The 20,094-nt window shown below is 44.3% G+C and overlaps 1 protein-coding gene across 1 annotated transcript in view; it reads left to right on the top strand.

The window, feature by feature from the left end:
* COMMD1 (copper metabolism domain containing 1) overlaps positions 1-20,094 on the top strand; it is a 94,414-nt gene that overhangs the window by 7,816 nt on the left and 66,504 nt on the right. Inside the window, exon 2 of the mRNA XM_074150803.1 lies at positions 16,126-16,407. Within this exon, the coding sequence (XP_074006904.1) occupies positions 16,126-16,407 (282 nt within the window). The remainder of the gene's footprint in view (positions 1-16,125; positions 16,408-20,094) is intronic.

Genomic DNA, 20,094 nt, shown 5'->3' with positions numbered 1-20,094 from the left:
TTTAATGGTTTACTTGACCTTTTGTGTCATATTGTTTTTTCTTCTGTTCTTATCTATGGAAAAGCATTAAATTAAGAGATGTCATCAGACCTGCATCATTGATGTATCACAGGTGTGGTAAGATGGGTATTGCCCAAAGGAGAAGCAAGTCTCTCTCTCTCTCTCTGCATTTTTTCTCAATTACAGTGTTGATTATATCTCTGCAAGTAGAGATTTAGTTGCTTTGTCCCGGTTGCGGAGGTGGGGGCTGCCCAATCTCTCCTGTCTAGAGCAGGCAGGTCAGTACCAGCTCTTCTTGTTTATAATGACTCTGCATTAGGTCTTAATTTTAAAATGATCTACTGAAAACCTGCTAATGTTATGGGTTTCTAGAACAACGTGCTGCTGAGAAAGTTGGATTCCATGGTGGTCCTGATGCTTCATATCCTGTTGATTTCCCTTTTCCCGTCCAAATGTATGGTTCAGTTTGTTGCATTTTTATAACTTCTGCCGAGAAGTAGTGTTTCCATCATAAAGAACACCAGCAAGTTTTGAATGCACTCTTTATTTCACAGAATGGTTGGGTTGGAAGGGACCTCTGGAGATCACCCAGTCCAACCCCCTGCCAGAGCAGGGTCACCCAGAGCAGGCTGGACAGGAATGTGTCCAGACGGGTTTGAATGTCTCCAGAGAAGGGGACTCCACCACCTCTCTGGGCAGCCTGTTCCAGGGCTATGCCACCCTCACAGGAAAGAAGTTCCTCCTCACGTTCAGATGGAATTTCCCGTGTTACAGTTTGTGCCCATTGCCCCTTGTCCTGTCACCGGGCACCACTGAGAAGAGCCTGGCCCCATCCTCTTGCCACCCGCCCTTTAGATATTGCTCAGCATTGATGAGGTCCCCTCTCAGTCTTCTCTTCTCTGGGCTGAACAGCCCCAGGTCTCTCACCCTTTCCTCAGCAGAGAGATGCTCCAGCCCCCTCATCATCTTTGTAGCCCTCTGCTGTACCCTCTCCAGCAGTTCCCTGTCCTTCTTGAACTGGGGATCCCAGAACTGGACCCAGTGCTCCAGATGGGGCCTCCCCAGGGCAGAGCAGAGGGGAAGGATGACCTCCCTCCACCTGCTGGCCACGTTCTTTTCGATGCCCCCCCCAGGATGCCATTGGCCTTCTTGGCCACAAGGGCACATTGCTGATTCCTTGGCAACTTGTGGTCCACCAGGACTCCCAGGTCCCTTTCTGCAGAGCTGCTCTCCAGCAGGTCAACTCCTAACCTGTACTGGTGTATGGGGTTATTCCTGCCCAGGTGCAGGACCCTACACTTGCCCTTGTTGAACTTCATCAGGTTCCTCTTTGCCCAGCTCTCCAGCCTGTCCAGGTCTCGCTGGATGGCAGCACAGCCTTCTGGTGTGTCAGCCACCCCTCCCAGTTTTGTGTCATCAGCGAACATGCCGAGGATTACACAGTGTCCCCTCATCCATATCGTTAATGAATATATTGAATAAGACTTTTTTTTTTTCTCAACCCCCTCTCCCCCAGACATGATTAGCTTAAGTTACATAGATGTGTGTGTGTGTGTGTGTGCTTAGTGTATGTTGTGTATATGTACACACGCATGCACACATAATCAATTATATTGATTATGCTGATATTCATTAGTCCAGTCTGATCCCTGTGGTGTTTCTCTTGACCTTAACAAGAGTCTACTGGATTGAAGACTAGGGAGTCAGATCTTGCCTTTGAAGTTCATTATTACAAATTAAACGCTTCTACTATACCTAATTAGTATTCATCAAACACATGCTGTATGGAGTATATTTGAAAAGGGAGAGAGACTCCCTTAGGCTTCACGTGTAGTTTCATGCCTTTATATCAGTAACACTAATGCTCCGTTCCCAGTTCCCCAAGGCGGGGGGGAAATGCTGAGGAGGGTGATGACCTTCACTGCCGTCATCTCAGCACTGGTGGTTTTCTGGACCAGTGCGAGTTCATAGAACCATAGAATGGTTTGGGTTGGAAGAGACCTGAAAGATCATCCAGTCCCACCCCTCTTCCATGGGCAGGGACACCTCCCACCAGACCAGGTTGCTCCAAGCCCCCTCCAACCTGGCCTTGAACCCCTCCAGGGATGGGGCAGCCACAGCTTCTCTGGGCAGCCTGGGCCAGTGCCTCTCAACTGGAAGAAGAGTTGTATTTCCTCTTTAAACATGGCCTATGAAAAGGGGAGAACTTGAGTTTTCTCATCTTCAGTTTGTTGCATAAAGAAGGACTGAAAGGAAAGGAAAGGCTGTACACTGAAATTACATTCTTTATTTGAAAGGAAAGGCTGTACACTGAAATTATATTCTTTATTATATACTTTTAAAATTGTGTCTGTTACAACTGGTGGGAAGGAAAATTAGTGCTTGCCTGCTCCGGGAGAGTGCTGATGTTGGCAATGGAGTAAAAATTCTTATTCCAACTTTGCCGGTCTCACATGAGGCTGCCACACAGCTGAGCAGATAATAGATTTCTTTCTTTCTTCAAATATACATTTTTTTTTTTTCATTGCAAGTAAACATTAATCTTATTAGGAAAAAAAAAACTAGTCAATGGATCCTTCACATTGGGATGAGCACAATCCCTCTGCTGACATATACATCCTCATTTCACAGCAAGTTCAGAAGGAGAATAGAGCAACAGAAAGAACTGTTAATGCACTCCATAACCATCACCCTATCAAAGATGCAGAGCTGGGGCATTCACTTGAGCCAGTGGAGTTTACAGCCAGTGTAGGAAAGGGAAGTTTGGAAGTCAACCTTTTTACAAGCTGAACATCTGAAATCTTCCATTCCCAGTATGCATAGCAGCACAAAATACTACAGTGCTACAATTGTTGCATGAAGTCTTTTGTTCATTGATGTTCTTGGGTCTCTTTTTGGATATTAGGGGAAATTTCTTCACTGCAAGGGTTATCAAGCATTGGAACAGGCTGCCCAGGGAAGTGGTGGAGTCACTATCCCTGGAGGTATTTAAAAGACGGGTAGACGTGGTGCGAAGGAACATGGGTTAGTGGTACCTCTGTAGTGTTGGGTTAATGGTTGGACTTGATGATCTTCAAGGTCTTTTCCAACCATAACAAATTCTATGTTTTAGTCATTGATACCAATGGGGCAGAAGTTGTAAGGTGAGAACCTCTGGCGACTTGAGCTGCTGTGTGAATGGCCGCTCTTGGCAGTGTTGGAATACGTTTTTCCTCCCTCTAACTCTTTGGCGTCTTCTGTATTTACCTCTTAACAATGCTGGTGTATGTGTGATTCCACATAAGTAAAAATAGGTTACAACAGAATCTCACTGAAAGAAGACAGAAAATATCCTGTGCAGAGCAAATGTGAAATAATAGCCAGCTTGTCCAGACAATTTTTAGACTTTAAACAAGTGTGTGTAGTTATTTTTTTAAATATTTTTGTAATTATCTTCTTAATATATTTCTGAAAGCGTGTTTTTTGTATCTCTTTCTCTCCCTCCCCTAAAAAAATTTCATCTCTCTCTCTCTCCCCTAACAATAAGAAGTGGCAATACAAATATAGTTTGAGTGAAATTCTGTGGGTTTTTTTTCCAAATAAGGTTAGATTTTTTTCTGGTTGAGCTGTTTTGGGATCTCTGCCAAAAGATTTCTACCTCAGCTTGGTGGGTAGGGTTTTTTTCCCCTTCTTTGCACTCTCTGTAAACTGTGATGCCGGGATTATGAAGCACGTTCTGACAATACATGCAGACGCTGCAGTAGTATCTGTGTAAGAGGCAAGTGAGGAACAGACATTTTTACTCCTTGCCTGACATTTACACATGGCTTTGTTGTCTCTCTTCAGACTGTCGCAGCAGATGTGCTGTTTTTTTTTTTTAGTCTTTTTGCCAATTCTGTGGCAAATGTAGTTTATATTCTGTTCTAACAAGCTGTTTGTGTAAGTACCCTTTAGTTTTACATGGTCAAATATGGTGCAAATATTTTATGCATTTGAATTAGTTGTGACTTATTTTGCATTTTTCATTAAACTCGTTTCTTACCTTTTCTGAAGTGAACACAATATCCCTAACTCCCTTTTTCTGTAGCAGAAGAAACGACAGGTGTAGGCAGTGTGCTGTTATTGCAGTAGAGGGTCGGATATTCCCGTGGTGCTCACCTGTACATGTGTGCATGCACGCCGAGGTAAGAGGAGTGCCCTTCTGCCACCGTCTGGTGACACACTGAGGTTTTTATACCTTTGTCCAGGATGAAGACGATAAGCCGTGGTTCTGAGGCTGGTTCGGTTCCCAGCGTTACAGGCGAGGTGCGTGGCTCGCCTGAGCTGTGCATTGCTGACGGGTCCTCAAGAGGTTGTTGTGCTGCTTCAGACCTCCTGAGACCTCGAAGATGCTCCTCTCTTGAGGGATCGAAGGAGCCCAACGGCACGAGTGGCTGATGCAACTTTGCAGAAGGACTGTTCCCCCGTGGATTACTGGAGGTGCCTCCTTGTACACAGCGAGTACCTGTGTGTGTGCCTCTATCTCACCTCCATTGCATAAAGTCTCCTCCTGCGTGACCAAAAGAGAGGGATCTGGCTCTGGCTTGTTGGGAACCAGGTTAGAAGCGTGTCAGTTGTTCCTTGCTCGGCAGGGAGTGCTTTTGTTCGTAGGTTTTGTTTTATGACGTGTCAGTTTATGACAAGCCAGGAAATCTATAAAAAGTCTTGTAGCGAAAAGAAAGCGCTAGAGGAATTTTCCAGTTTGTGTGGACAAATGGGAGTTTATTGAATATGGGTAGCCCTCAATTTGACTAAAAGCCAAAGAAAAGCCATGGGAAAAATTAATTGGATTCTTTTTGTTGGGCTGGGCTGCGCTGTCTTGAAGCATTGGAGTGCTGAAGATTTTAGCTGTTCAGGCGTGGGACGCTGAAACCTAAAGCCAGGTTTTTTTGGGCACCAAAGAGTTTCCACCGGTGGTGTGTGTCTGCCAGCTCCGCCAGCCACCCTCGTGCACGTGGAGCTCTCAAGGTCAGCACACAGTGTCTGTGGAGACATGGCAGTGGGGACTTGTGCCTACAAACTCGTCGGAAAACCTGATTACTTGGCCAGCTCTCCCCGTAGATGTCTTGTTCAGGAGCCTAACCTGATAGAAATCAACAACCCCCCCTGGGGTCATTAAAGTAGTCATTGGTATTTAATGTGGTTCTATTGGAGAACACTTTCATATTGATATTTTGGCTGTTTCATTAAGCCTTTAGCCTCTTTTTCCCCAAAAAAACATTTATTAGGTTTAGTTGTAAGAACATTTTTGATGCAGCGAATGGTACTTAAACCTTTACGGAGAAGTGAGGGATGATTGTGGGAGGTGTCCCTGCCCGTGGCAGGGTGGTTGGAACTTGAGGATCTTCAAGGTCCCTTCCAATGTGAACCATTCTATGATTTCCTCTGAGCTCCCCAGCTTGGGCTTTGCTCTGGGCAAGTGTTTTCTGGTACCGGGGGTGAGTGGGGACCTTCTCAGGGCAGTTCTGATTCCCAGGGTCAAGATTTTGACCTGCTGCTCCTTTCTCCTCGTGAAGGCTCAGCTGTTAACAACCACTGGGGCTGCCACTGGCGTGTGGAAACGTGTTTTTTATTTCATTCAGCTGACAGGAGGGAAAACCACCTTATCCTTGCTTGAAAGGCAGACCTGCCAGCTGGTACCCTGAGACTGGGAGCTTCCGTCTTGCCCGTCAGACCTGTCAGGGGGCAACACAACTTGTTAAAATGGGCGATGAATGACCAGATGGTAAATCACTCTTGCTTGCTTCCCTTGAAACCATTTGTAGTCTGTGAACTTGTCTCCTTTACTTGCTGATCTCTTTGCTGCTGTGAAATAGGCTCCAGGGAGACATTATAGCAGCCTTCCAATACCTAAAGGGGCTCCAGGAAAGCTCGGGAGGGACTCTTGATCAGGGAGGGGAGCCATAGGACGAGGGGGAAGGGTTTTAAGCTCAAAGAGGGGAGATTGAGCTGAGATCTGGGGAAGAAATTCTTTTCTGTGAGGGTGCTGAGAGCCTGGCCCAGGTTGCCCAGAGAAGCTGTGGCTGCCCCATCCCTGGAAGGGTTCAAGGCCAGGTTGGAGGGGGCTTGGAGCAACGTGGTCTGGTGGGAGGTGTCCCTGCCCATGGAAGGGGGTTGGAACTGGATGATCTTTCAGGTCTCTTCCAACCCAAACCATTCTGTGATTCTATTTTATGATTTTATGAAAGCTGGCTGTGGGGTGATGGGCCACGGGGGTGGTGGGCTGCAGCGTGAGTCTGCTTTAGGAGTGCAGGAATCCTTTTCCTTCCAGGTAGGAAAATGTGACTGTGGCTGTTTCCCAGCCTAGTACAGACGATAGACAACGGTGCCATGAAAGGAAGGAAAGCAGAGCCCAGAGCCAGAGTTTGGCTCCAAATCCAAGTCTATGGCAAGACATCATACAGTTGAGGGGTGTTACTCGTGTATTTTGTGTTGTTTGCTGATGGAGCATCTATGCTTTGCTATAGAGGAAGGCAGTGTCCAGCTATAAACCAAGGGGGAAATTAGCTGAGTTAATAATTAAGTTTTACGAGGCAAACAAGGCGCACTGAATAAAAGTGAAAATTAAGTCATGATGCTGCTAGTTCTGTTTTCTGTGCTTGGTTCATAATAAAGCAAATTTGCACTTTGCCTGATGGCAGCGACAGGATCGCTGCCTGCAGAGGGCTGCCACCAGCTCTGCCGATGTCTGCACCATCACTGCGCCCAGGGCAGGGCTGTGACTTTTCTCTTCTTCCACTTGCCTTCAAATTACGAGCTGCTCCAACTTCTATTTTTAGCTCTCCTAAGTGAAACGAGATTAAACACAAGGCAGTAGTCCACGGCAGCAAGTCATTTTCCCAGAATGACTGTAGAAACCTGATAAACACAGTTCTCATTTATTTTATTGTAAGAGAACGGAGGAGCAGGAAAAATGCCGACCGTGTGGTCTCTTAAGAGTCATGTCACTGATTCCGGGATTGTCCCTGTGTTTCTCTCTCTCTTTTCCTGCTTTTACTTCCTCCCTTGATTTTTTTTTTTTAATTTACCATCTAGTAATTATTCTGCCCTATCTGGATTTCTCTCTGCCTTTTATTTTCCTCTCCGTCTTCAGCAATACTGCATTAAATGGCTTCCATCTGTCAAGGGGTCTTATTTCTAAATCCAGCTCCTTCAGGAGGACTGAAGAAGAAACCGTTTTGGACTGAATAATGTAACCTGTGAAAATTTAGACGTTGTCGAAGAAAACAACTTGCTTCTCACTGAAGCGTAGGTCAGGGAGCACGTGTGTGCGCACACATTCATTTGGAAAAAGACTGAACCTGTCAAACTCGTCTGCAACACGACTGCATGTTTATGAACTACTGGAAATGTGACATTTCTTTTGCCTCCACCCCAAGTGACAAAATACCTTCTAAACCAGGGCAAAGAATTTGACTCAAGTGGGGAGAAAACTGATAGCAAAGCTTGGGAATTTTTTTTTGCCGTAACTCAGTTGAGTACGGATGGGCAATTTATATTTATATTTTTAATTTTATTATATTTATATTTTTAATCTTGCTATTTGACCCTCCTAGTTGCAAGTATATCTGCCATTAATAGAACATTTCCTTATTTTTTCAGTTCCCTGTTTTATCTCCCTCCTGCCTGTCCAACGCCTATCTGCGTTCTCTGCGAAGTGCCTTTTCTCTTGTACATCTCTTCCTCTTTCTATTTTAAATAATATAAGTCGTTTGGAAACTATTATTCAGGAAGTGGGTGGCGCTCTTTTTTTTTTTGTTTTTAATGTTTATCGCTTAAAATCCAAGCGTTTAGTATCTGTTTGTAATCTGAGTATGCATGGTTTGGAGGTCTAGCTATGACTAATGTTATTAGTGGGTGGGCTTGTTCTGTGTGGGGTTTTTTTTATTTATTCTTGTTCTGTAAGTGCTGTGAAGCCTAGACGGCATCTTTAAGTATGCCCAGACAGTGTAATCCCGATGATTCTCATTTTTTCCTTCAGCTAAAGATGTTTTTTAGGATGGGACCGGGGTGGGGGAGCCACCCCACTCCCACCCACTTTTTGGAGTTCAGCACAGCAGGTTTGCGAGGAAGTGTGATCTGACCGCAGGAGCGTGGCTTGGGTTGTGGTTCGTCTGGTGGCTGCCTGTTTTAATCAACCTTTCATCCCCCTTTGTCATCAAACGAGCCTTCACACCACAGAAAAATGACGCCTCCTGCAAATAAGTTTAGGGATTGGGTTTTTATGGAATTAGGAGTTCAAACTGGTTCATTTCTAGCAGACACGCAGACTAATGGCAGAGACAGGCTGGGGAAAAAATGTTGTGGTCACTTCAGATGCTTTTAAAAACTAATGCTGAGATCTCTTTTGCATTCAATTGTAAGCTAGGCCAAAAATAGCTGTGTATCTACTCCCCGTTATTGAACTTCGTGTTCAAATGAAAAAGTAATTTTAGCAGAGAACATTGGATTTGGTGAGCTTGTATGTGAGAAAATAAGACAGGGATTTGGGGGGGTTTCTGCTTGGTGGGAACCTGGGAACCTTGGTGGAGAAAAGGGAGGACTCGGTCAAGAAGCCCGGAAGGGACCCACTGAGAAGAGTTTTATCTTCCCTGTGCACATTTGATGAGTCTGGGTAGAATTAAGCTTAATAAGATTATAAATGTAGGAAGGATGTAATTTTTCCCAAAACTTCATGGTGCACACACGTTTTTCCCATCTGCAGTAGCAGTTTAAGTAATTTTTTCTTTTTGTTGCCGCTGTGTGTTGTGAGTCCCCTGGTCCAAGAAGAAAGCTTGATGAAAGTCAGAAAAACTCACAAATATTTACAAGTCTGCTGAATGTCTGCTGATCTGGTTACTGTCTCCTCGGCAATGAATCAAACGGCTTTACAGGTTGGAATAAGAAATAGGTGTTACAGAAGATGTATCACACACTAGAAAAAAAAAATTAAACTACAGGCTTTTAAACAATATATATATTATTATCCTCTTAATGATTCACAGTTAGCTCTTTTCTCTTAGCAAACAGTTTCATTTCACTTTTAACTGTGTATCACAGCTCAATAGGAAGCAAACTAAAATAATAATGAGATATAATATGGAACTTGAATAAAAGAAATTCGTGTGATCTCCCATGGATTAGATGAGACTTAAAGATTAGTAAAAATCTTTCAACTTTGATGTAGAAGGACTAAATGTATTGTTAAGGTCACTTGTGATTTCTAACTTACAAATTTTTGGGGGTGTAGAGGCCTTTAGCTTTGGGGTTTTTTTTTTTCCGAAAGATGGATTACCATTTTCAAGCGCAGACAAGCAGGCTATTGCATCTAATTTTATCTTAATTCCAATTCTCAGGAGAGCTCTTGGCCTCTAATAAACAGTGTTTGTGAGGCACAACCTACCAACTAGTTGAAAACCTCTACTGTCTCCAGAAACGTGGGAAAGTCTACTGGAGGAATATCCAGGGAACATCTATGGGAACAGCTTGTTTATTACAGGGCTGGATATCTCAGCAGCCCCTGGGAGAGAGTCGGGTTAGTACGTCCTTACTCAAGAGGCCCAGAAGCCACAGCCCTGCGGAGATGTTCTCGTAGTCCTCCTCTCTGGAGCTACTATTTGCAGAAGAACGTGCTGAGCTAACTCAAACAGCGTCGTGTCTCTGGGACCTGCCTGTGCCCTTGAGCTCAAAGATGATGGGAGCTGCTTCTCTTGCCCCCGGTGCTTTCCCAGGGTTGCCTTTCTTTTTAAATAAGGAGAAAGAAGTTGCACACCTCAGAGCAGGCACCCCCGGTTTGCCCCAAATCCAGTAAAGGCTTTCTTCTAAGGATAAGTGAAAGAAATGCGTAGCATTTTGATGTTATAGGAATTGACTTTGTGTGATGAAAATGTTTTGGCCAAGCTGGTACGTTGGCACGTTCCTCCTGTCTGCAGCCGGTCCCCACTCTCCCTGCGGGTCCTCCAAGGGACCGAGAAACGGTTTTCAAGGTTATATTTCTAAGAGCAACCCTGTTACAGAAATAACCTCTCAGCCGCTCATCCACCAAAACCTGACGAGATGAGTTCGTTAGTACAGTCCAGGGCACCGAACGGTTTGTTTCTCTGAGCCTATGATTTCTTTGTTCTACGGGCTGGCAGCAGCCTGCGATGTTGAGGGTCAGCTGGAGAAAATGCCTCCACATGCTGGCATGGCCAGCCCTTGGAGCGCTGCCGTAAGGGTTGACAAGTAATGTTTTATTTCTGGAAATGAAGTGTGTTCTTTTTTCCCCAGTGGGTTTTTCCAGTTGTTGTTTCTCACTAGAATTGCATGCTTGTCAGGCTTTATGTCTCAGAAGAGGTAATGAATTTAAGTCTGTTTTCCTGTTCTGTGTACCAAGGCACATGTCTAATGGATCTAATTAAGCCAGTACAAAGCTCTCCAGATTATCAAATACTGTTCCATTAAGGAAATAGTATTTGAAGTCATATTTTTATTGGCTGAATTAAAATTGAAGACACAGTGGGTATGTGTTGAAGGTGAACACAAGGAGAAGTCAGTATGACCAAAACTGTTTCATGTTGTTTAAAAGCCTCTGCCCGGCCTCTGGGCCTCTGTGTCTCAAAATACAATGTGAGAAAATTTTTACTATCTAATGCCATCCTCTCACAGACTTTAGTTTCGAAAATATGCTCTTCTTACTTACCACTTGAGTGAATAGTCATAGTAACGTAAATGAAATTACTCACTGGCATAGAGCAGCTATGATTTTATACATTCTTAGAAAACTTTTCTGCTTTTTGTTAGCTGAAGATTTTTATGTTGAAATAGTAATTCATTTGTGATTACCGATAAAAACTGGAATTAGGTCCTACATAACTTTTTTTCCTCGGTGTCATGCTTTTAACACAGCACTTGCTTGGCCTGCTGAGGAACTGCGTAGAGACTGGAGAGTCTGTAAATAAAAAAGGGGGCTGCAATAATATATTGCAAAAGAATACTTATTGAGGACTGCTGATATGAGAGATGAGGTGGGAAACGACAAAGGTGGGATCTCCACGTTACACACGCTCAGCCCGGAATGTAAAGTCTGTCTAACACAACACTGTGTGCCTCTGGCAGCTCGGTGGCTCAAGCTACTGCAGGAGATCCTGCGCTTTGAGGTCTGTCTGGACTAGGTAATTGGCATTAATGAGACCTATCCCTCTGAAACCAACGCTGACAGGGATTCAGCTGTAGGAGCTGACGGATAAAATAGGTTTTGACACCTTTAAGTCCTTAGAATTTTCCACCTCGAGGGCTGTGTCCGGTTTTGGGCCCCTTCCCACAAAAAAGACGTTGAGGGGCTGGAGCAGGTCCAGAGAAGGGCAACGGAGCTGGTGAGGGGTCTGGAAAATAAATCTTATGAGGAGCGGCTGAGGGAGTTGGGGGTGTTCAGCCTGGAGGAAAGGAGGCTGAGGGGAGACCTTCTCGCTCTCTACAACTCCCTGAAAGGAGGGTGTAGCCAGGGGGGGTCGGTCTCTTCTCCCAAGTCACAGGCCATGGGACAAGAGGAAACGGCCTCAAGTTGCGCCAGGGGAGGTTCAGATTGGAGATTAGGAAACATTTTGACACGGAAAGGGTTATCAAGCCTTGGAAGAGGCTGCCCAGGGAAGTGGTTGAGGCACCATCCCTGGAGGTTTTCAAAAGACGGGTTGACATAGAGCTTAGAGACATGGTTTAGTGATGTGGGGGGGTTTTTTGTATGGTTTTCTTTTGTGTTTTTGTCAGAGTTAGGTTGCTGGTTGGACTAGATGATCTTAAAGGTCCCTTCCAACCTAGATGATTCTATGATTCTATAAAATGTGCATGTGTTGTTTATTCCGGCAGTGAAACCACCTTCATCGCCGCTGTGGGACCTGGACAACAGCCGGTCATTGTCCTGGTGCTGGTAGATGGTCATCTGAAGCTCCGAGGGTATAAAAGCATGAGAGAGAGACCTATAATCAGATATGTTTTATCTGCCTTAGTTATAAGTGTAGAAGAACCACTCATGTTTTAACTTTAAATATCCTTAGAAATAACAATAAGGTGTATTCACTGTAATTTGATAATATATATGGAATAATGAGCATTGTTAAAAGTAATGGAAAGAACTGTTTGTAAAGCTGAGCAGAATATGACTGGAAATATAATTTTTTTGTGGAATTAAATTAAAATATTTCCTTATGCTTTAAAGAAGTCCAAAACGTAGCTGGTTGTTCCTGTGAGCAATGGAGTAGAACTGCACTTGTTTAAAAAATGAGTTGTGTAGGTGTTTGTACAGTAAAGGAGATAGAAGAGCAGTGAAGACCTTCATTGTTCTCTCGTTCTTTGTAACTTATATCAGATAACAATGAAATGTTTCCAAGTGAAGATGAAAAAGAGTATTAAAAATGAGTTGCTGTTCTTCTGTGACTTTAAAACCTTTATAGCTAGTGGGTTTTGTTGAGGAATTTCAAAGAAAATACGTATTCATGAATATCTTCATGGAACTATACTGAGGTATAACTAATTGATTGCTCGTACCTGATTCTAATTAAAATGTATATATTTTTTTTCTTTTAAAAAAAGGTGGGTTTGGGTAGTCCTGTTTCCAAGCTGAGAGAAATTCTAATCTGAATGATGGAATATATTGGTATATTATTTAAAGCATGCATTATCTGATAAATATTCCACCAAGATACAGCCTGGTTGTTATCTCCTGGTTTCTGAGCTGCGTACATGTACACGGCCGCATAAAGCCATCTGTGTTGTGGGTACCTGTGCACACATGCCCGAGAGAGAGAGAGAGAAATGATAGCTAATTAGGATACATGCTTTCCTTCCTCTGTTTTATGTGATAGTATTTTGGTAGTAAACTTTATCAGGGCGCTTATAGTATGCGAACGTACATTTTTTTGACTGTAGCTTGTGCTGGATCTTAACTGATTGTCACTCTGTTGATAATCTTTGCCAAACGGGCAAGTTCAACTGTCCTGTGCAAGTCCTAGTAATACTGTTTTGTCTTCCTTACGCTTAAAACGGCAAGCCTGGTTGTAAGCTTCCTCTTTCGGATACACATGGAAATCAGATTTACATCATGTGTCACAAACAATAAGGAACTTGGTGCGTGTGGTTTTTATCAGCTCAGCAAAGCCCTGCCGAAGATCCTGCTGTGTCCTGTACAAAGGGTTGTTGTGAAGGGGGTGAGGTTGAAAGAAACCCCTAAGAATTACAAACGTGAAATATTTGAAGGTTGTAAAATCAAACGGAGATTACTTACTCTCAGTAAGTTCGCAGATGACACCAAATTAGGTGGGAGTGTTGATCTGCTTGAGGGTCGGAAGGCTCTACAGAGGGACCTGGACAGGTTGGATCAATGGGCCAAGGCCAATGGGATGAGGTTTAATAAGGCCAAGTGCCGGGTCCTGCATTTCGGTCACAACAACCCCAGGCAACGCTACAGGCTTGGGGCAGAGTGGCTGGAGAGCTGCCCAGCAGAAAAGGACCTGGGGGTGTTGGTGGCCAGCCGGCTGAACATGAGCCAGCAGTGTGCCCAGGTGGCCAAGAAGGCCACCAGCCTCCTGGCCTGTATCAGGAACAGCGTGGCCAGCAGGAGTAGGGCAGTGATGGTGCCTCTGTCCTGGGCACTGGTGAGGCCTCACCTCGAGTGCTGTGTTCAGTTCTGGGCCCCTCACCACAGGAAGGACATTTATCTGCTGGAGCGTGTCCAGGGGAGAGCCACCAAGCTGATGAGGGGTCTGGAGAACAAGTCATATGAGGAGAGGCTGAGGGAACTGGGCTTGTTTAGTTTGGAGAAGAGGAGGCTGAGGGGAGACCTCATTGCCCTCTACAGCTCCCTGAAAGGAGGGTGTAGAGAGGTGGGTGTTGGCCTCTTCTCCCAAGGGAATCATGACAGGAGCAGAGGAAATGGTCTGAAGTTGTGGCAGGGGAGGTTTAGATTAGATATTAGGAAGAATGACTTTCCTGAGAGGGTGGTCAGGCACTGGAACAGCCTTCCCAGGGAGGTGGTGGAGTCGCCATCCCTGGAGGTATTTAAGAAGCGTGTGGATGTGGCACTTCAGGGCATGCTCTGGTGCCCGAGATTGTGGGGGTCTTTTGTGTGTGTATGGTTGGACTCATGATTTCAGAGGTCCTTTCCAACCATGAGGATTCTGTGAAAGGGTTACCTGGTTATGCGATCCAGTGAATCTGCATTAGGTTCACATTTCATGCAGATTAGATGTTTCTCTGTGACACCTTTGCCTTGTTCAGTGCAGAGGATGCGGTTTATGTTCTTGGTTCCTGCACAGGAATAACACAGAAGGCAATTTTCTGCACAGGTGAACGGAGGAGAAAGTCTGCATCTCAACTTGGTCGTGGTCTTGATGGGGCTGACACAAGGTGCTGGGCTCTCGAATTGCTTTTTTAACTTCTATTGTTCCCCCTCTTCCCAGAAACCAATGCAGAAGGTGTGCATAAGCAGTGGTTGGTGTCTCCCAACAGGCAGACAGATCCCCACGCAGATGTGGAGATATGAGAGAGATTAAACCAGAAAATATTTTGCACTGCTGTCCATAGACAGTCCTGTTCGTGTAAGACGTGGATGTAGGAAAGGACCGTAAGTCTAAATAGCTTTTCTTTTGAAAATGAAAAAAGTGTTTTTTTTTTCATTTACAGCATAATTAGATATTACAGGATAATCACCGCTTAAGTTAAATATCTTCATGATAACAGGAAACAGTATATACCGAGATGATGAATGCCCTATAGAAAAGACAGGGCGGTGCACTTGGTATCTTAAATTTTGTAATAAATTGCCAGATGCTCCTATTAAGCTGGATCCCTGGTACAGCTGAGCGGGGTTGCCGTTGCTGTTCTCCATCACGTACCAGATGGCAGCTAATCCGTGGCGAGAGCCAGGGAAGGCAGTGCTTCCTCTTCTAAAAAACACTCTACACTGGATGATCAAAGGCAGCGCGGCCATCGTAGGTCACAAGTTGTTTGTTGGGGTTTTTCTTGGGGGGGTGGTTTCTGGTTTGCTCTTCTCCTGAGGTAAGGAGGAAGCGGTGGTGTATCTGCCGAAGGCCCAGCACATTGCAGTGTTGGCTGAACCCACATCGCTGTGTGCTTGGGTGGTGGTGTCTTCGTTTAGGATAAGCTGCCTCCATTATGGGTAAGAATGAAGCAAAAGCACCTGTTTGAAACTGCGACAGGGAAACTTCACCGCAGTTTCCTCCCCTCCCCTTCCGTCCTCCCCTCTCTTTGCTGCCATGTCTACCAACCGTTGCCAGTTAGGCAATGTAAATTTAAGGCTGTAGGATTATCAGCTTTGGAAAAATAGGTGGAAAAAACTGGATATCCATTAAAAAAGGAGTTTGGGAAAAATAATTTCTGTTGCTGTGCAGGGAGGAGGAGTAAACGATCCCTTACACCCCCTTGCAAAAGGCAAACACAGCATTTAGCCTGGCAGAGCCCGCTGATGCTTCGGGAGAAGCTGTGGCTGCATTTTCAAGGACAGTTTCACGCTCTCCCTTGGAAGACTCGCGCTTTTGCTGTCATGGCCAGTGCACTGCTGTGGCCAGTGCTGCCCACCCTGCCTGGCCCGTGCGGCATTTGCCAGTTTGGCTTCCCTGCCTGCGGTGTGCAGGTGGCCAATGAAGCTGTGGGTGTTGCAGCCGGCTGGGATGTCTCCTCGCTTGCTTCAGCCTTGGGGACACACCGTGTACCCCCAAGCTTTCTGTCCATCAGAACACCAGCATCATGTCAGACTCCTGACCCAGCTCCCAGTAGACCAAGAGCAACCAGTTGGGTGGGCAATGGGGCATACTGGGGACAGGCGGGCAGTAAGAAGCCTCCTCATTATCCTGTACCAGATCCGTACTCCCAAAGGCTGTTTCCCTATCGCTGTTACCGATCCGTTACCCTCCAGATGTCTTCAGGCAGGAATCTGGGATAAGTGGTAGGCACTTGAGTTTTAATCAGAAGTTGTCAGGTTATTTCCATAACCCAGCTTTGTTTGCACTATGCCTTTAAAATCCGATATTTGTAAAACCCTGAAGATGCGACCTTCTGGTAGACTGTTCAGCTCAGGCTGCTAAAGAGAATTTTTGAGGAAGCTTTTCCCTTTTTCTCCTCATATTTTCCCTACAGTCAATTGCTTCAGCGGACATGGATTTGAATCAGCTGGAGGCTTTTCTCACTGCCCAAACCAAAAAACAAGGTGGCATCACAGCTGATCAAGCTGCAGTCATTGCAAAATTCTGGAAGAACCACCGACTGAAGATCCACGAGAGCCTGGTCAATCAAAGCCGTTGGGATAACATCTTGAAAAACATGAACTGGCGAGTGGATCTGAAGTCGCAGTCAAGACACATCGATCAGATAAACACTCCTGTCGCAATAGTTGAAATGGAATTGGGCAAAAATGGGCAGGTAAGCTTTCTTTTGCAAAACTTGTAAACCTGATTTAGCTACGTGTGTGCTGAGATGTTTTACCTAGTGATGGATTCACTGCGTCAAAATGAAGTCAGTGGATTTTTCACCACTGGGCCCTTAATGTACTTGACCTTGTGGTCCATCTTTGGACACAAAGATACATTCTGGGTGGTGAATGCAATTTTTGCTTATTTTATATCTTCTTATATGTATTGACCGCTCTCTTTACATTAAGCTTGGAAAATCTGCGGACATAAAATCAGCCATACTAGCAATTACATTAAAATTGTATTTGTATTCTGTGCACTGCAAAGTCAATTAGTCTTCCCCCCCCACCAATCAAATACTAAAATTAGGCAGTATCTGCGAAGTAGAAGCTGAAAAAGAGTAAAGTTCTGAAGTAAGTAGAGTAAAGCTGAAAAAAGTAATTATGATGATCAAGCATCCCTTACACTTGAGGACAAATGAGGAGAAAGGCTTCTCTTTATTTTACATAACACCTATTTTCATGTACAAGTACATCTTTATTACCAGTCACATTATGCAATCTGGTCTTATCTGCCTGAAAGAGATATATAGCTCTATCAGTGCTGACCGCTGCATTTAATCTTTATAATTCATATGAATGTACAACTGAAGGCACAGCTTCCCATCTTCATTTTTTTCTCTCTTTTTCTGACAGGAAAAGTATTTCAATTTGGTATCTTTTTCCTTTTGCAGTGTGTTGGCCAATTTTAAAAACTCATTTCTTCGCGGTAGCCTACTGCGTATCAAACCAAGAGCTAATTTGGGGTGTTTAGATGTTAATAGTCAATGTTTAGCCAGTTTCCTTGGATTTCATAATATTTTAGTAGCTTATAGCGAAAGAACACCTGGATTAGGTATACCTAAAGTGTACACACACATACTTTTATATATATATATGCATAGACACGCACACACACACCTGGAGTATACCTATACAAACTGAATTAATTGTAACTGTGTGCCTATACCAAGGCTAGAATGAAAGTACAAGTAAATTGTGGTTCTCCTGAGATGGTATGTATTGTTGAAGTTATTCTGTTAGTCCACTTTTCCCCCCAGTCTTTGAGAGCTGACCCTTCTGAAGCGCTGACCCTCTGCCTCCCACTCACGTGTCTCCGCAGTGACCGGTACGATAATGGTGTGTGGTTTTAGGTTTTTTCCTAGCCTCAAAAAAGTGGAGGTTTCTGCTCAGGATCTTGAGATTGGAAATAATCACTAATTTCATTAGTAACAAATGGAAGAAGTTTAAAAAATAATAATAAAAACAAAGTTACAGTGAGTACATTAGAATGAGTACATTAGTGAGCAAATGGGAAAAATACCCATGTTCATTAAATGAAAATAAATCCCTAACTCAGAACCGCTGCTGTATTTCATAAGGGAATTAGGTAGTTAGTGACTCTTGTTTTTCCTCCAGTAATGGATTATTACAGTAACATCCATCAGCAAGTACATTTATATTTCTTCCAGCCTATGCAGCAAGAGAGAGAGAATGTGAACGTGAAGGAAGAATGCACATTTCTGAGACACTGTAGTTTCTCTTACCCAAGAGCCCCACACCAAACCAGAATGAATTGTTCGTGGCAGCGCAGCTTCGCCTTTCCCACGTGCTGAGGGAAGTGGTGGTGCAGTGCTCGAACTGCCACTGGGCATAATTTCATTCGGCGAGCTGTTGGCAAGGCTGGCGCTCAGAGCAAATATGGGTGTTAGGCTGGTGCTTACAGAAAGAATCGTGCAATAACTAGAATTGTCACCGCTTGAGTCAAAATTGGTGTTTATTTTAAGGAGCTGCGGTTTTGCGTAGTCTCTAGCTTTGGGTTAAATAGGTTCTCTGCTGAGAAGCCTCTGGCTGAGGCAGTCCGCAGCGTGCTCCCATGATGGGCTGAGGCAGGGGAGCTGGGGGAGCCCGGGGACCAAACCAGCAGCAATGGGGTTGCTGGAAGAGTTCCTCCAGCCCTCAGCCTCTTCCCACGGGTGTTTCGGGACCTCTTTGAAAGATGGTGGCGGAGATTTTACTCTTGGAGGTTGAACAAGTTCTTCTTGCATACTGGATGCAGCCCACAAACTTAAACCCATCATGTTTTATAGCCGTAATGTGTATTTTTACTTTATTGTTAGCACGTTTATGTCTGTTCCATATGGCAAGTTTTGTAGCACATCAAATGCGCATACGCTGGTACCTTTCTGAAACTTAACAGAGAGAACATCTTTTCTAAAAGATTGTCAGTCACAGATGTGATTTGATGAATACTGAAGCTCTCCTGGATTTATAGAAGAAAACTGACTGATGATTCAGGAGTAAATTATTCAGAACAGACTGTTTTTATTTGGACACTTGATAACAGGGGAGCATACAAAAGCATTGATGTGTAATGAATTGACAATATTTCACATGTTTCAACAGAAGCAAAGAAATGGTCTGTAGAAAATGTACCTTTCCAGCATTTAAAGACGCTCTTATTCTCCTCTGTTCTCTGGACTAGACGTGGATCTCTGCCCAGCAGAAGGCCAGGCTGTTTGGTGGAGTGTCTGCTCCTTCTGCTTCAATAAGTACCCTTGCTTTCTGCTTGCCATCTCTGAATTTTAACCAGTCAATTCTTTCAGGATGGAAAGACTGCATGTGTAAGACCTAATATGGCTAGAAATGGGGAATTTGAAGTGACTGATTCATAAATTTCGGTAGACCAAGGTTACACGAATTATTTCAAATTTCATGAATGTTTTGTGATGGAAGAGAGATGTTTCTGGGTTTGAGAATCCATTACAACTTGCATGTGTTAATTTTTACTATCCTTGGCATTACTGATAATAGAAAAAACGGAACCCTTTCCTCTAAGTGCTCTTAAGAACACTTTTAATGAGAAACACTTGAAAATACTGGTGCTCCAAACTTTGGAAGGTTTGGTTCAGGGTCTGTTACTTGCAGTTTGAACTCTTCTTCAGAAAAGATTTTATAGTGATATTTAACGTTTCCTTTATGCTGGTGGTGTAGTCTTTATACATCCTGGTTAAAGGCAGGTGAACGTGCTAGGCATGACTCTACGCTGCTTTGAAGGCCCATTTTCTTTAACAGTGTGACTAAAAATAAAATCCTAAAGCGTTGCACTTTAGCCTGCATTTGTCTTCATCTGTTGGTGAGACTCGGTGCCCGTTGCTGCCAGTCCACTCTCTCCTTTTGAACAGCCCAGCTTTTTTTTTGCACACAATGGTTTTACCCTCCTGTATCTCTATACCTTGCTGGCTTTCTCTTAAAACATCTATAGCTCCCTGCCCCCTTCCTTATGTTGTTTTTAATCTTGTTCTCCCTCTCCGAGCATCGCTGTGAAGCTCTTTTGGCATGAAGCTGCAAGCGGAGAGGGATCTGCTGGGAGGGAGAGGGAGTGAGCTGGAGAGTCGCCCTTCTCCTGCCCTTCCTGCATCGGCACTGCTCCGGATGGTGAACCCTCGCTGCCCTGAGCTTACCTGCAGATTGCAGCCACGGATTTATATCCCATCTTGTCATTGATGGAAAATAAATGCATTGATTTTGCATCGTGGCTTAGCATTAAGATATGTTTAAACTTGTTTGATGGGCTTTGTCATCTTATTTTCCTTATCCCTCTCCTGGGGCTGTGTTCTTCACTTCAGTGTTCTGGGCTGGTTTGCCTGTAAGTTTTA

Source organism: Numenius arquata, chromosome 7 (genome assembly GCF_964106895.1).
Source record: "Numenius arquata chromosome 7, bNumArq3.hap1.1, whole genome shotgun sequence".
NCBI lineage: Eukaryota > Metazoa > Chordata > Aves > Charadriiformes > Scolopacidae > Numenius > Numenius arquata.
The sequence above is the reverse complement of the archived record's forward strand: the minus strand, read 5'-3'. Positions and strand labels throughout refer to the sequence as shown.